This window comes from Phaenicophaeus curvirostris, chromosome 22 (genome assembly GCF_032191515.1).
Source record: "Phaenicophaeus curvirostris isolate KB17595 chromosome 22, BPBGC_Pcur_1.0, whole genome shotgun sequence".
NCBI lineage: Eukaryota > Metazoa > Chordata > Aves > Cuculiformes > Cuculidae > Phaenicophaeus > Phaenicophaeus curvirostris.
In genome coordinates this window covers 261,859-277,059 of record NC_091413.1, presented here as the reverse complement: position 1 = coordinate 277,059, position 15,201 = coordinate 261,859, and the positions used below count along the sequence as shown (strand labels likewise).

General features: G+C 47.4%; 1 protein-coding gene across 6 annotated transcripts in view; it reads left to right on the top strand.

Moving 5' to 3' along the window:
• CAMTA1 (calmodulin binding transcription activator 1) overlaps nt 1-15,201 on the top strand; it is a 240,041-nt gene that overhangs the window by 182,792 nt on the left and 42,048 nt on the right. For all 6 annotated transcript variants that reach the window (XM_069874626.1, XM_069874625.1, XM_069874624.1 and 3 more), the window contains 3 exons: nt 2,753-2,906; nt 10,690-10,830; nt 13,169-15,024. In XM_069874626.1, the coding sequence (XP_069730727.1) occupies nt 2,753-2,906; nt 10,690-10,830; nt 13,169-15,024 (2,151 nt within the window). The remainder of the gene's footprint in view (nt 1-2,752; nt 2,907-10,689; nt 10,831-13,168; nt 15,025-15,201) is intronic.

Here is a 15,201-nt window from a genome sequence, read left to right as displayed (position 1 = left end):
CTCATTTCCAGAGCCACCTGCAGCCCAGTCCAGGGCTCCCTGCAGGAGCGGTGTCCTGGCACACTTCTTGTGTGCAAGTTAGATTTGTAATTTCTCTTTTAGTCTTTCCCATTTCTGTGCTCTTCTGGTTAGTCTGCACAAAGAAATAGAGATTCTCTGTAGATTTAATTTTCCAAAGCAGACATATTCTCTTAGTCTGTGTGAAAAAATTTTGCTGTACTTGGTAGACTGACATTTGTGAGATTTGCCAGTCTGACATCAACTTTTAGATGCAGACACAAGGAACAAACCTGTTGGGTTTGTGTTTATTTAATGCTTTTATGTATCTAATAAGTGTAATTCCAGTGCCAGCCCCCTGCTGAGGTCCACTTGGTCCTGCTGCAGTGAAGCCAGGCGTCCCTGTTGTCCTGACTTGCTGAGTGACAAGCAGGTGCTGTTGGGCTGGAAGAAATGCGGTTTATCCGAAATGAGGAAAGCAGCACCTGCAGAAGTGCCAAGTCACCCAGCGTGTCCTGCACTCGCCTTTGAAACTTCTGAGAGCAAGAGGCGTCTGTGCACTAAATCTCTGAAGCATATTACTTTTTATTACTTCATCATCTAACTCACTAATTATGTTAAATTAGCTGATGGAGACTATTTGGTTGTATAGGTAATCATTTTTATTATCTGAGTCTTTTCTGAATTACGCATGAAGGCTGTAATATTTCAGACCTCCCCTTCATCCTCTCCCCAGCCTTGAGCCACACCATCCACTCATGGTGGAAGCGTCCCAGCCACCCCATTTATTCACCCACAGCCCTGGCTGCTGCCCCAGTCACTATTGAAGGGTGAAGTTGGGAGGCTGAAAGGAATCTGTGAAAGGATTTGCACTGCAGTGTGGAAAGACAGGAGGCAGTGGTTTAATGTGTCCTCCTCTGACTGCCTTCTGTTTGGGGTAGATGTGTTTTGTGAAAAAGAATGTTTTGGACATGTAAAAATTGGACAAAAAAGGTCCAATTGTTGTCTCCAGGAGAATCCTGGGAATATGAGAGCCGGCAGTTTTCTTTGCCTTAATGTGTTCCAAGCTCCTCTAAAATAAGCTGTTATCAGTTCCTTACTAGGTTTCCTTGCCTCTTCTCTGTGCAATACAGCTCTTTTCAACACAGGCTGCAAGAATTTGGTAGTGCAATCTAGCAGAATCTGCACAGAGCTCTGCACAAACACACTTGCAGTTTTCATTAATGGGGTGGGGGGGAATGCAAGTTCCTGCTTGCATGCCTTCATAAGGGAAGAGAGCACTGTTGGGGACACATCTAATCACTGCTGTGTACCAGCGTGCATGGGGATGCAGACAGGAGGAGGGTACTATGTGAAAGGGCAGCCTTTCAGCTGCTGGCCTCAGCAAGCCTTGAAGAGCTGTGGGACACAACCACCTGCCTCCTCATCTCAGGAACATGCAGGATGCTCCCTGCATGCAGGTGCACGAGGGGCTGCATGGTCACCTCTGCACTCATCAGTGGTGAGTGCTGCTCCGGGCGCAGCTGCCCAGTGCGCCGTGCCTGGCCTCAGAGCTGTGTTTTGGCCATCAGAAGGTACCTTCTCCTAGCCTTTCCTCGGTGCGTGTGACCACGTACTGCTCCAGCCCTCTGCGGGTTTCATAAGCAAGTGCTCCCATTAGCCCAACCTTTTCTAGCGAGTGATGGCTTGTGTTCCTGCTCAGAACAGGGCTCTAACAGCATTAATGAAATGTTAGAGTTTTAATTACACCATTATCCTATTTATTTTTATAAATAATTCCAAAGCAGTCATTAAAGTTTGTGAACTTAGGAGTAAATGACTTAAGGGAAAGAAATCAGCTTTTCAATCTTGTTATTATCTATTGTACAATCTCCCTGGGATGCTGTTGGGAAACCAGCAGAGTTGTTTCTGTTGCTGTTGTTAAGATGATTCATTTACTCGCAGGGTGGTAACACACTGCTCAGCTCCCTCCTTGAAGTGCCTGTGTCAGTGGGACGGCGCTGCAGTGCGTCAAAGTGGTGTTGCATCCCCTCTTTCAGCCCCTATGCGAAGATGCATGGGGAGAGAGGGTAGCATTAAACAGCCCTGTGGGAGTGAGCACCTTGCAGTCGTTCTGCAGCAGCTCTGCAAAGGACACAGTCCCTTCCAGTGCCAACCTTCTGCAGCTTGCTGTTTTCATCACAGAGCTGCAGGGTTGTTGAATGACAGGATATTCGGGGCTGGTCTGAAGAAAGCCTGTACTTGGGTCACTCTAATACTGTTTGGGAGCCTCCGTGGCTCTTCCCTTCCTCTTTCTGCTACTGTATGGAAAGTGTGGCTGTTACCAGCGTTCTCAGGTGAACATCTGTGTTTGAAATAGCCCAGTGTGGACCAGAACTGATGAAAGCATTGGACTGAACAGGCCACAGGCCTCTGAAACCAAAGCAAATTGCCAGTTGTGTGTTGCTTTCAATGTATGTTTGCAGGACTTTTGCAAGTATTCAGTGCTGTAGGGGTTAGAAAAGAGGTTCACCCTGAGCACAGGTGGGGAGAGTTGCAAGGGCACTTGGGGCTGGGGGGAAGCTGCATATAAACTGTCAGGCATCACCTTTTGCCACCTCTTTTAAAGAACAGCTCTGATCTCGGGGAAATCTGGTACATACTGGGATCTAATTATGATGTTTTCTGTCATAGGTTTAATTAGGAAGGTAAATGCAGAGAGCCCTGAGCAGAGGCATGGCCCAATGATGTAACTTTTGCTCTGCTCTCCCCGCAGAACCCAGACATTGTGTTGGTGCACTACCTGAATGTCCCTGCCATCGAGGACTGCGGGAAACCATGTGGCCCCATCTTGTGCTCAATCAACACCGACAAGAAGGAATGGGCAAAGTGGACAAAAGAGGAACTCATCGGACAGCTCAAACCGATGTGTGAGTGTCTGGAGGCTTTCTTTCTCTTTGGCTTTTTGGTTCAATGTCAGAATGGAATGGGTTGCTGTTGCTTACAGATGGACTCCATAGACCTGTGTGTTCCAGGGGGGTATCATTTACTGCTGTTCAACTTTGCAGTCTAAAGTGAAGGACGCTTAGATGTGCAGAGTGATGAGAAAGCTTGCTCTGTAAACAGAGTTCTTTGGACACCTCTGTATCTTCCTTGGAGTAGAACATCTTCTTTCACATCGCAGTTATGTTGTGTCCCAATGCGCACAAACATCTTTTTGCAATGAGAGAAAGATTGGACATCATGTGGGTCTGTAAACAAGAGAAAATTAACTGCAGGAGCCACCACAGCAAATCTAGGTGCTTGTATCTGAGTCAACAAAAAACAGGTCTGCTTTTCTCCCTCACCCCTGCCCTGGACGGACACTAGTGTCATGCCCAGCTTTCCTTAATGAGAGGTCAGAACCATTAGATACGTTCTGATGTGTCTCAGCTGTCAGCAAAAGATCAGTCTCGTGCTGACACAGCGTCAGCAATCTGAATCTGCAGCGCTCCTTTGTTGCATCCCAGGCTCTGCAGACCCATGTAGTCCTTTTCCATACAAAGTTGGGAGGGCAGAAGACAAGCAGTAAAGGAAAAAGAAAATAACACATTTGCTAAACAGAATATTGCCCCTGGGACTGATAACCTCAGAGAGAAATTCAGGATCTTGACAGTGTAGCTAAGACTGGACAAGTACCTTAACATTAAACAGGAGAGGAAGTGGCAGCCTGTTAAAAAATCTGCAGTGCATCAAGAAAATTATGTGAAAACTACAACAAACTCGCCGTAAATTTAATAACACTTGGCTTTTTTATGTCTCAGGAGGGAAGAGTGAAATTCTGCACAATTATTCAGAGTATATATGCATGTACACGTCCCTGTTTATGGATACATATCTTGGGAAATGCATCTTTAGAAATGTAGCTAAAATAAAAGCATTAGATTCTGATCAGACCTAGAAAACAAAGAGGACACGGGTAACTGTGTTTGGGGAACACAGAAGGGCACTGCTCGCCAAGAAGTCATCAGATTCGGTTCCAGTCTTGGGTGTGCCATGAAATTCTGGAGCCAAGCATATTAGTTTCATCGCATTTTTGCATTAATCACATTCTTTCACAGGCTTCACAGTTTGATTGCCTGATGTTTCCAAATTTCTCTGCCCTAAAGCAGATTTGTCTATGACTTAATCAAAGCATTGTGACAGTCTCACCTTTTACCTGTTCCATGTTGAGGTACATCTGGTTTTATTCCTCTGGACTTGGAAACTGTGTGAGGTTTTTGTGGATTCTTTTGTTATCTTGGTTGCCATTTTTCATAAGAATTTCATGTTTAAGACCAAGGTAGTGATGATCCAGCTAGGGTGGGCCTGAAGCTCCAAGGCTAAATGCTGTACCCACAGGGACAGTTTTGCAGCCTGTTTCAGGTCGTTGATGTCATTCAGAATTAGGAGGAGAAGCTCATTCTAGTTCTGCCTTTACAGAAATTGCCTCTTCCTAGTCAGAGGCTGATGATAGCGTCCAGATCCTGGCTTGCTGAGAACAAGTGCTGTTTGCGCAAGTCCTACTCGGCCTTGACCAGAGTTGAGTATTAAAGCTTTTGACCTCTGTCAGGTGCTGAAGCTTTTATGTCAGAATCTAGGATATCAGAGTCAGTGGTGTGGCAGCCAAAGGCTTGGAGCATGTTCTCTTGGCCGTGTGTGCCCAGAGAACTAAAAGTGATGTGGCAGATGGCTGGCAGGGAGAGAGGCATCGGTCTGAGAGTCTGAGCCAGACAAATACATCAAACTGTTTTTCCTGAAATACAGAGAATCCCTGACTGGGATAAGCAGGGAGTTTGCTCATGTTTCTTGCATAGCTAATTCAGTCAGCTCCTTCTTCCTTCCCGGCTACATCGTCCCAAAGTTAGTTCAGGCTTCCAAGTGTTTGGCTAGCCCATGGGATGGGCTCCTGGTCCCGGACTGCATCCCCTCCATGCGCAGAGCACCATGCTAAGGCCGAGGCTGCTGAGAGGTGGCTGCTGGAGACAACTGTGAGCCCAGAGCTGCTCAACAGGCTTCAGAGGTGGCTTTTCCTAATGCAGTGACTGTGCTTGCGCTGGTGGTTATAGATAAAAAATAACTTTTCAGGTTGGCCATATAGCTCTAAGAGCTGTACAGAAACTCCATTAACTTGTCTTAGTATATCTACTAGGTGAACTAATTAAGACATTAAAATTAACCCATCAGAACATCCATGAGAGGTAAATACTCAGGATAGATGCTCTGGGAATCTGGGTTTTTTCAACATCACCAACTGAACTGAGACTGTAAATAATTAATTAATCAGCCTGACCTCAGTTTTCATGGCTTTGGAATTTTGGATTAGTTCCTGTGTGTGTGTCATCTGCCTTCATGCAGGGACATCCGTGACCTCCAGATTGTCCTGTCTGGACTGTCACTCTTGGCTTGTGAGGCCTTAGTTTGGCTGTCCCTAAGGCTGAAAAAGCCTCTGGCAGGATGATTCCTTTCTCCTTCCAGGCTAGGAAATGGGGCACCTTGTGTTTAAGGTGTAAAAGTGGTCAGGAAGCCCAGGGAGGGCTGTAAAGCCTCCACTGAAACATCCCACTACTGATGGCAGACTGGTGATAATCTGACGGTTGGCAGTGTCCTAACTGGTTGTCTGAACCAAAAGGCTCATCCCGTGTGTTGCTTCTGTATGAATGCAACCTTTTGGGACATTTGTGCAAAATGAATAGCAATAATACATGAAAATGCTGCAGGAATGTTGTCCGAGACACCTGTAAGTCATTTTGGGATGCCTGGTATGAAGAGCAGGACTCAATTTGGCATTGCTTTTGATTTCCCTGCCTCGTGCCCCGATACAGCATTGCTGTGAGGTTTCTCTGAACAGATTAGCAGATGTCCTTAGAGGCATCTGGTGGTAAAAGCAAAATTCAGTGACAGATTCCAGGACAGCAGAATTCTGTATATAAACTCCATATGATCAGTGAATCATGGGCCAGCATTGTTGTGGGGGTTCTCCAAATCATCCCCCTTGGCTTTCTCATCCCTCAGCTGGCAAAGTTGGAGATACAGGCTCACAGCTGGTGCTGCATTGCAATCCTTGTTTTGGGTCCACTATAATTAAGAGCTATCTTTCTTTTGGAAAGCAGCTTTTCTTCATTCCTCTGCTGCTCGGAAACTGATTGCTCCGCTCCTGCCGCCTGCACGCAGCCACAGTTGGGCAGACTGAGGGTTTCACGTGGCGCTCATCACACTTTGCACCTCTGGGCGCAGCAGCTTCTGCCTCTCCATGGAGCCACCAGTTCCTTCTGTTCTGCCTGTTCAGATGAGCCGATGTGGGGCTCTCGGAGGTGACCTGGAGCTGCGTCCCTGCGCAGCCGCAGAGGGTGTTAAACGCTTGTAGCCCAGAATGAAGGTTAAATAGCAGTAATTGGCATTAATAATGGTTTGAAAAATTGAGTTGTTGGGTATGTTATCTTGACATAACTTTATGTTCGGTTTCTGTAATTGCGTTTAAGGGTTATTTTTATAAGTGAGTCTTAAAAGATCAGTTGTATACGCTCTGATTGTTGCCATTCCCCAGCCGAATGGTCAGAGCCGCAGAGTGACCCTCGGAGGGGAGGGAGCTTGGTTCCCACTGACCTCCCCCTACGAACTAACTTAGATGACTTAAAGAAGGTTGTGTTTGGTAACGCAGAGGTCCGGCTTTCCGGAGCAGCGCTGGCGCGGGGCTGTGACCGCCTGGCCCGGAGCGCCGGCTCTGCCGAGCCGCCCCCACCTCGCCCCGGCGCAGCTCGCGCCCCTCCGTGACACCAGCCTGAGGGAAGCTCAGCCGGGGAGGCTCCTCTCCCCCGAAAGCGGCGTGTTAAACGGGGGCGGCGGCGAGGCCGCCACGGGCGCTCCGGCCTCCCTCTCCTCGGGGGCGGCCGGTGACGGGGACTCCGGACCGGAGGGCCCAGCGCCGGGTCCCCGCCGCCCGTTCCTTATCCGTTGGCGCCACCTGGCGGTGCGGGACGCGGGGTGCGGGGGGCCGGGGGCCGCTGCCCCGGGGCCGCAGAGCGAGAGGAGCGCGGGGCGATGGACGCAGCGCCAAGGGCCCCGTTGTCTCCACGGCGCTGAACCCAGCTGGGACGAGGCGTCACGGCTGTCGCAGGGCTCGGCAAACGGAGCGGGAATGCGGAGCAGCCCAGGGGTAACGGCTCCGTCCAGGGCCAGAACACCCGGCGCGACGGGCGCTTCGTGCCAGGCGGGTGCGTGGGGGCGGCCGGGAGAGCCCTGAGGGAGAGCTGGGCTCTGTCGTGCGTGAGCAGCCCTGAACCTCCAGGAGGGTTGAGTGAAAACTCCTTTGGCTTTAAGTAAAAGTGGTAGAAGTCGCTCTCTGAGCAGGTTCAGAGGAGTTGTGTCCCACTGACCCCCCAAGGGCAACTTGCAGACCAGCCAGCCCTCAGGGAGAGGTCTCGCTTTGGAAGAAACCCTTCTCTTTAAAGAGCAGCTGGGAGCAAAATGTCTGCATGAGTCTGTACAAAGGCATTAGCATTCAGGAGGTGTCATGGAGAAATGGCAGATGCGCAAGGTGATCTTCTCCACCAGCAGCGGGTCCTGGGAATCCTTCGTAACCTATAACTAGTGGAAGTGGACGGCTGGAAATCAAAGCTGAATTGTGTGGGGGCATCTGGATGTGAAAGGGTAAGCCTAATGAGAATCTCCTGCAGCCAAACTGAAAAATCTGAGCAAGACCTTCACTTCTGTCAACACCAGCCCGGTGAAAATGGAAGGGACAAGGCTGCCATTTCCCATTGACCATCGCCATGGAAACAGCCTCCCATATCAACAGTTGGTGGAGCCGGATGTAGGCAGCGAGGCGGCTTTCCTTGCAGTCAGCAGGGCAGTGGCACAAAGGCCCCGCTCACACTGCTGTCAGTGCTTGTAGGATTTTCAAAGCTTTTTGTGTCAGTTGGGAGCAGCCGAGGGCAGGACTCGGATGTAGGGGTTTGCAGCGGGGTGTCCAAGACGCACTGAGAAGGAGAGGCAAACAGAAACCTGACCTTGACGATTCCAAATATTCCAGCTCTGCCAGGCTATCTAGCTCATCCATTTCACAGGGGAGATGTCACTGTTGCTACTTGAGTACCGAAAGGTAGGCCCTTACCTGTCAAAATGGGCTGAAGGAGCAGCACACGGGATTTAGGGAATGGCTTCCTTACATAGTGTGCATACACGTGCTTGTGTGAGTTGCATTGTATGTGCAGGATACAGAAAAGTAAGAGCTCTGGAGTAGAATCAAAAATGGACGAAATGGCGAAGAGAGGCATCTAAGAGCATTCAGAAATGGAGAAATGATGTCTAAATGTGGGAAGGTGTTTTAGGGACCAGTTTTGCCTAGGGTGGAAGAAATGACAGAGTGGGAAACAGGCAGGGTTTTAACCCTTGCTGGTGTTTGGTGTGGAGTGAAGGTGAGGCACCAAGGTGACTGGAAGTGATGGGGAGGGGGAAGATGTCTGCAAGGCTGCAGAGCTGGCAGCTGTGGAGTACCGAGTTCTACCAGCAGCAGAAGGCGGCAGAAATAGGCAGGGAGTCATAACCGACCTGGACAACGTGTGAGTTTCCTTTGGCTTCTGAGCTGTCTTTGTGCTGGTGATCTAGATAATTTTTCATTCCTTTGCTCATGATGGTCAAAGTCCTGACAGCTCTAATGAATGGGGAGCTACTGGGCCAATGTTGGAAGTCCATTTTTATCATCTTTTCTTCAGAAGGGAAGATGGATAGGAAAGGTGTGAGCCCATGCTCACAAAGAAGTTGGAGGCATTTCTGCTAGGAGCAGCAGTAGCACTCTGTATTGTGGCGCTTACTCCAGCCTTGCATCCCTTCAAGCTCCCAGTGAAATGCCAGTAGCGATCCCAGCTCCACTGCTGTGGGTGCTGTGCAGAGGGTGCACGGCAGGGAGTATGTTGCTGGTGTAATGCAGCAGCTTTTAGACCTTTTTATGATATCACTGGAAGATCTTGGAGCAGTCACAGCAGGAGGAGCCTGAACAGAAATCCAGATTAAAATACTGCCCAGGGTTTCTATTAAGCTTCAATCTTTTTTTCCTGTTTTTTTTGGTTCCTGCATTGTGGCTGTATTTAATCAAATGTGGTTCTGCAGTGGTTTCCCTTTTGAACCTCTAAGAAACAGGAAGAGTGCAAGTGTACGTGCTTTTTATTAACCTTCCTTCCGTAATGCACTTTCTGCCCTATAGAAGTCTCTTTTCTTGCTGATTCATTATGTGTCAGGAAGCCAAGCGTGACATGTTAAAAGCCATCTTGATAGTATTTGGTATTCAGGCCTGACGACTCACCATCTCACGGGAGGTTTTCTTTAAAAGGGGGAGGGAGAGAATCTGCATATTGGATGTGCCAAGATAGTGGATAATTTGCATTAAGCATCCAGACATTCTTTTTTTGCAATCTGTCGCCCTTCATTGGCTTTTTATTTTATAACCTTCATAACACAGGAGGAACATAAGCACTAAAAAAAGTTGCACCACGTGGAGAGAGGCTGAAGCCGCAGCCCTTTAGGACCAGCTGGAGCAGGGCCTTTCCTCAGAGAGAACAGACCCACAGTGGGACTTTGTTATACTGGAAGGACTTGGAAATAATAGGCCTGGTACTGGCAGTGTCCAGCTATAAAGCTGTCCATTATTTCATAGCTTCCATCTCGCAGCTTGGTTCGGACTCCAGCACCATCATCATGAATGCCCAAACCACAAGCTGTGACATATGCACCAGCCTTGCCCCCCGCCCCAATATGCGGCTCAGCATGGGATTTAGCAGCAGCAGGGAGCAAACCCTGACATACTGCTGCAAAATAGACTCTACACCTAGCAACATGAGCGTGAGGTCGCTTCTTTAGCAAAGCATTTCCAAAGTAACTGGAAATAAAGCAAAACTTCTCAGTAACTTGCTGTGGTATAGCTGAAAGTGTTCCAATTTTGTTACTGCATTTACGTCACTGTCAATGTATTTTTTGCAAAACTGCTGTTTGAACATCACTTATTAGGCATAACATCACATGTGACAGAATAATCTACCTAGAATAATAAAATGGCTGTGAGCGGAGGTACTGAGGTGTAAGTGGATATAAACTTAAACTTAGACGTAATAACAGATACTGAGTGTTAAAAGGAAATTCAAAATTGTGAGCATACCAGAAAGCAAGATCTGCTGGGTACAATAACAATAAATGTGGTTGTCAAGCAAGCATAGAGGGACTCATTACTAAACTAACTGCAGCACTTTAAATAGTCATATGAGAAGGAATACTTGTAAACCTTATTTACAGTATTTCTGCAAGTTATCCAGCTCGGCCAATAAAAATGAGTTCTGTAGTATAAAACTAGACCAAGATGAGATGCTGTTTGGCAAAGTGGCATTGGTGAGTATTTTGTTGCTTTCAGATTTTTAACAACGGTTACACGCACCACCAACAACAAACTGAAGCAGTGAAAGGTATTCTGCTGAGGTTTGTTCCCGCTGTATGCACGTAATCCAGGAACTGTGTTTGGAAACCTATGGGTGTCAGGGAGCAGAGAATAGTAAGACAATAAGTGTTATTGTTGCATCTTATAGGTCTACTGTAGTTCTGACAAAAAGCAGCAGGAATGGGTTTCTTCTGTTCTTTTGTTGTGGCTTTTGATGGTTTCTAGTGTGGTTTTGAAGTTTATGATGGGAAGTTTTCCTGTTCTCTTTGCAGTTCATGGCATTAAGTGGACATGCAGCAATGGAAACAGCAGTTCAGGGTTCTCGGTGGAACAGCTCGTACAGCAGATACTCGATAGTCACCAGACCAAACCGCAGCCTCGGACACACAATTGTCTCTGCACTGGTACCTTGGGTAAGTACCCTGGGAGAGCACAAAACTGACTGCAGCTTAATCCTGTCTTGGAGTAAGGTGCGTACCACTGAAGTGCTAAAGATGCTGTATTGTGAAACGTTGATACCTAGTGAACTTAGAGGTGACAGACGTCTTGAGTGTGAAAAGGTGCAGCTGGAACCTCTGGAAAAAAATTCACACACACTGTAATGTCCAAGTTCTAATAAGTGCTCTCTACTTGTGGCCAGCTCAGAAAGGCATATTCTCTTTTAAGCGCTTAAATGTTGTTACTGAAGCCTCAAAATTTGATATTCTTCCTGCTTCACCCTCTGAACTCCTTACCCTGCAGCCCACCTTGCTGAAGAAAATGGGCCTAGGTGGTTAATGACAAGGTATCACTGGGATAAGGCAGGTTATATTTAGGTATCACAAAAATACAAATTTCTTTCTTGTTAAAGAAGATGGTTTTGTCTTGGGTGAGACAGCAAGAAACAGCGTCCTTAGTATTAGCGTTTTATAGAGAGAGTGGGAAGCCAAGTGAGTCACTTCTCCAACTCGTCTGCTTTATAGCCACCCCTTCCTAGTACTTTGGTCAAGTAAAATACATGACACATTAATTAGTCTGTAGCGAAATTGATAAAGAAAAGCTGTCAGTGCTTCAAAGGGTTTATTTTTTCTTCTTTTTTTGGGGCAGTTGCATTATACAGTCAAGATTTAAGTAAGAATGATGTGACCTCTGAAATACCTGAGTTTGGATTAAAATTCAACCCTTAAGGCTCAGCATTTGATCCAGGCTAGCAGATCCGAACATGAATCCTTTTATTCTTCCCTTTGATGTTTTGTCTTGTGCTAAGTCTGCTGCATGCTTTTTAACATAACAGTATCACTTTGTTTTGTAACAGCTTGCACATTGACACATACATTCCCAATTCCTTACTGTCATCCACAAAGACGGCACCGTGAAAGCCTCTCCCTTGTTCCTGTTCATCTCTATACCTAGGAGAATAGAAAGATTTAATATGGCATTTAGTCTCAAAAGCACTGTCCTGAACTACTTTTAGTGACCTGATTCAAATCTCGAGCACATAATAGAGACGTTCCCCTTCAAGGGCAAGGAACAAAAGATTTAGCAAATTGCAGCGGCTACACAGGCGCTTTATGTTACCCAGAAGATGGCATTTATAATTGTAGCCATTAGCTATAAGGAGGAGGTTTCTTTCCCCTTTAGTCGTTATTCAGTACCATAATTAATGTTCTTACCTCATTCTAGGGAAAATGAATCAATTAAGGAAAGAAACATCAAAAATTCATGGGCTGTTCTTCTTTAAACAACAAAAGCAGTTCCTGCACCAGAGTTTGTGGCTGAGATGCCTTTGCAGACAGAGTTGTTTACTTCATCCTACCTGATTTCTGAGCCCCTGGGAACTCAGGTGATGTTTATCTTCTGTCGGGCCAGTAAAAGCACCAGCTGGCTGAACTCCATGGAGGGCTGTCTTCTGGTGACCTTGGCTTGAGCATTCTTCAGCCCCTCCAAAACTAATCGTGCACTCTGCGTGCGACCTCTCAAAGCACAAAATATTTATCTGTCAGTGTATGAACGGTTTAGAACAAGAGAAACACATCACTGTCCTTATGGGAGGGAAGCTTTCTTTCTGCAGGCTAATGTACTGCTTCTTTAATGATGTGACCAGCAGCTGTAATGGACACAACGATGACAAGAAGATAAGGGCTGCAATCTAGGCGGCAGGGTGATGCCAGGAACAGGAGTATGATACGGCATCTGTCACCTCCAGATTACCAGTCAGCATCCGGCCCATGAGAGCAGTTGTCAAACAGGCCAACATCAGCCAGTGTGAAGAGCCGAGCATCTGTGCCGCAGGGGCTGAGGTCGTGTCTGTGGTATTGGATGAAGCAGGGCCTGCTGCGAGGCAGAAACCCTCTGCCACAGCTGACAGCAGCAACCCTCGCTTGGCAGACTTTGCACTGAGATAGGATGTGTTTAATAACACTGAAGCTTGTCGTAGGTGCCGGTTCCTGTCCTCCTAATGAGTTGTCTGATGGGGCAGGGGGTAAGAGGGTAGCTGCCATGTGGGGTGAGGGTGTACATGCACCCATTTTGAGGTTGCTGTCTATGCACACAGTGGATCTATGAATTAGAGGGAAAGGGAGCTGTAAATCTGGCACTGGTGAGGAATTAATTTTATTTCCGAGGCCTCTCATACTCTCTCATATGTGTGCTCGCTCTCTCCAATACACACATGTGCATAAGCACGGCTCCTTTGCAATAGCCACAAGACACACAAATAGCATTGTCTTAGTTTTGTATTTACTGAACGGCAAATGTTGTTTTCTGGCACAGGGGCAGGAAGCAGTGTGCATCACAAGTGTAACAGTGCCAAACATCGCATCATATCACCAAAGGTCGAACCACGGACAGGTGGGTACAGCGCTCATTCAGAGGTTCAAAATAACGATGTCTCTGAGGGGAAGAACGAGCACAGTCATGGCAAGGCCTCCAGCAGAGAGAAGAGGAACGGCAAAGTGGCTAAACCGGTGTTGCTCCACCAAAACAGCACTGAGGTTTCTTCCACGAACCAGGTGGAAGTCCCTGACACGACCCAGAATTCTCCTGTGTCCATCAGCAGTGGATTAAATAGCGACCCGGATATGGCGGATAGCCCAGCCGTCACCGGTGTGTCCAGTATGGCCGTAGCATCAGTTATGGGAAGCTTGTCACAAAGTGCCACTGTATTTATGTCAGAAGTCACCAGTGAAGCTGTGTATACCATGTCACCCACCTCTGGCCCAAATCAACACCTTCTGTCCTCAGATGCAGCTGCACAAGGACTGGTACTTGCTGTGAGTTCAGATGGACACAAGTTTGCTTTTCCAACTACTGGCAGTTCAGAGAGCTTGTCAATGCTACCCAGCACGGTCTCTGAGGAACTTGTGCTTTCCACAACTTTAGAAGGAAATAGAAAAATTCCAGAAACCACCATGAATTTTGACCCAGACTGTTTTCTTAACAATCCCAAGCAAGGGCAGACTTACGGTGGAGGAGGTATGAAAAGTGACAGCATCAGTACCAACATAAGGCAGTCACCCACTACGGAACGTAGCTTCAACTTCAATACAACCCTCACAAAAGAAATTAAAACTGAGGACACCTCTTTTGAACAACAGATGTCCAAAGAAGCATTTTCCTCCACTTCTGCATCTAACACGCTCACCCTCACTACTGGTTCAGGTTTGCTTCCATCAGGAGGAGGTCTGAGCCCAAGTACCACCCTGGAGCAGATGGACTTCAGTGCCATTGACTCCAACAAGGACTATTCTTCCAGCTTCAATCAGACCGTCCAGAGCCCTCACGTTCATCAGACCCCTTCCCCCAGCTTCTTTCTGCAGGATGCCAGCAAACCTCTTCCCCTTGAGCAAAACACTCACAACAATTTGAGTGACACAAGCGGCTCATTTGTGAACACGCTAGGAATCCCCAGTGTGAAAACAGAGTCCTCATCCCAAACCACTTCCAACTGTAATGGCACAGTGGAAACCAGAATAGAGTCCACCTCTTCTCTCCAGCTTATGCAGTTCCAAGCAAACTTCCAGGCTATGACTGCAGAAGCTGAAGTTCCCATGGAGACCTCCCAGCAGGCAGAAGGGAATGAAAATCTACTTAAATCAGGGGATCTTCAAGCCTGCAGCACAGAACACTACTTGCAGCCTGAGGCCAATGGGACTATCAGGAATGGGAACAACCTCCCTATTCTCCAAGGTAACATGGTACAAGGACTCTATCCTGTGGCCCATCCCAGCTTAAATAACTCCTCCAACATGGAGCTTAACTTGGACCACTTTGACATCTCCTTCAGCAACCAGTTTTCTGATCTAATTAACGATTTCATATCGGTAGAAGGTGGGAGCAATTCTCTCTATGGACACCAGCTGGTGTCAGGGGACAGTGCTGGACTGTCTCAGCCTGAAGACACTAACAGAGCAACCTACAACCAGGCTGAAATGTGCATTCCTTGCTGCAGTCCTCAGCAAGCCAACATGCAGCTCAGCAGCACAGAGAACGGAGCCAGCACGATGGCATACATGCACGTGGCTGAGGTGGTCTCAGCAGCTGCGGCACAAGGCACTCTGGGGTTGCTACAGCAGAGTGGGCGCTTGTTCATGGTGACAGATTACTCACCAGAATGGTCTTACCCTGAGGTAAGTCTAGGGCTTTTACTCATTAACTTAACTGCTTTCTCTTCCATTGCTTTGTTAACAGGGGCTCCCAAGAACTGGTTTGTTAAAGCTTTGACAAGGCTTATAAAATATTTCTCTTAGAAGTCAGAGCATCTAAAGCCATCTGAGTGTGTGTCTGAGTGTACTTCTTAATTAAGC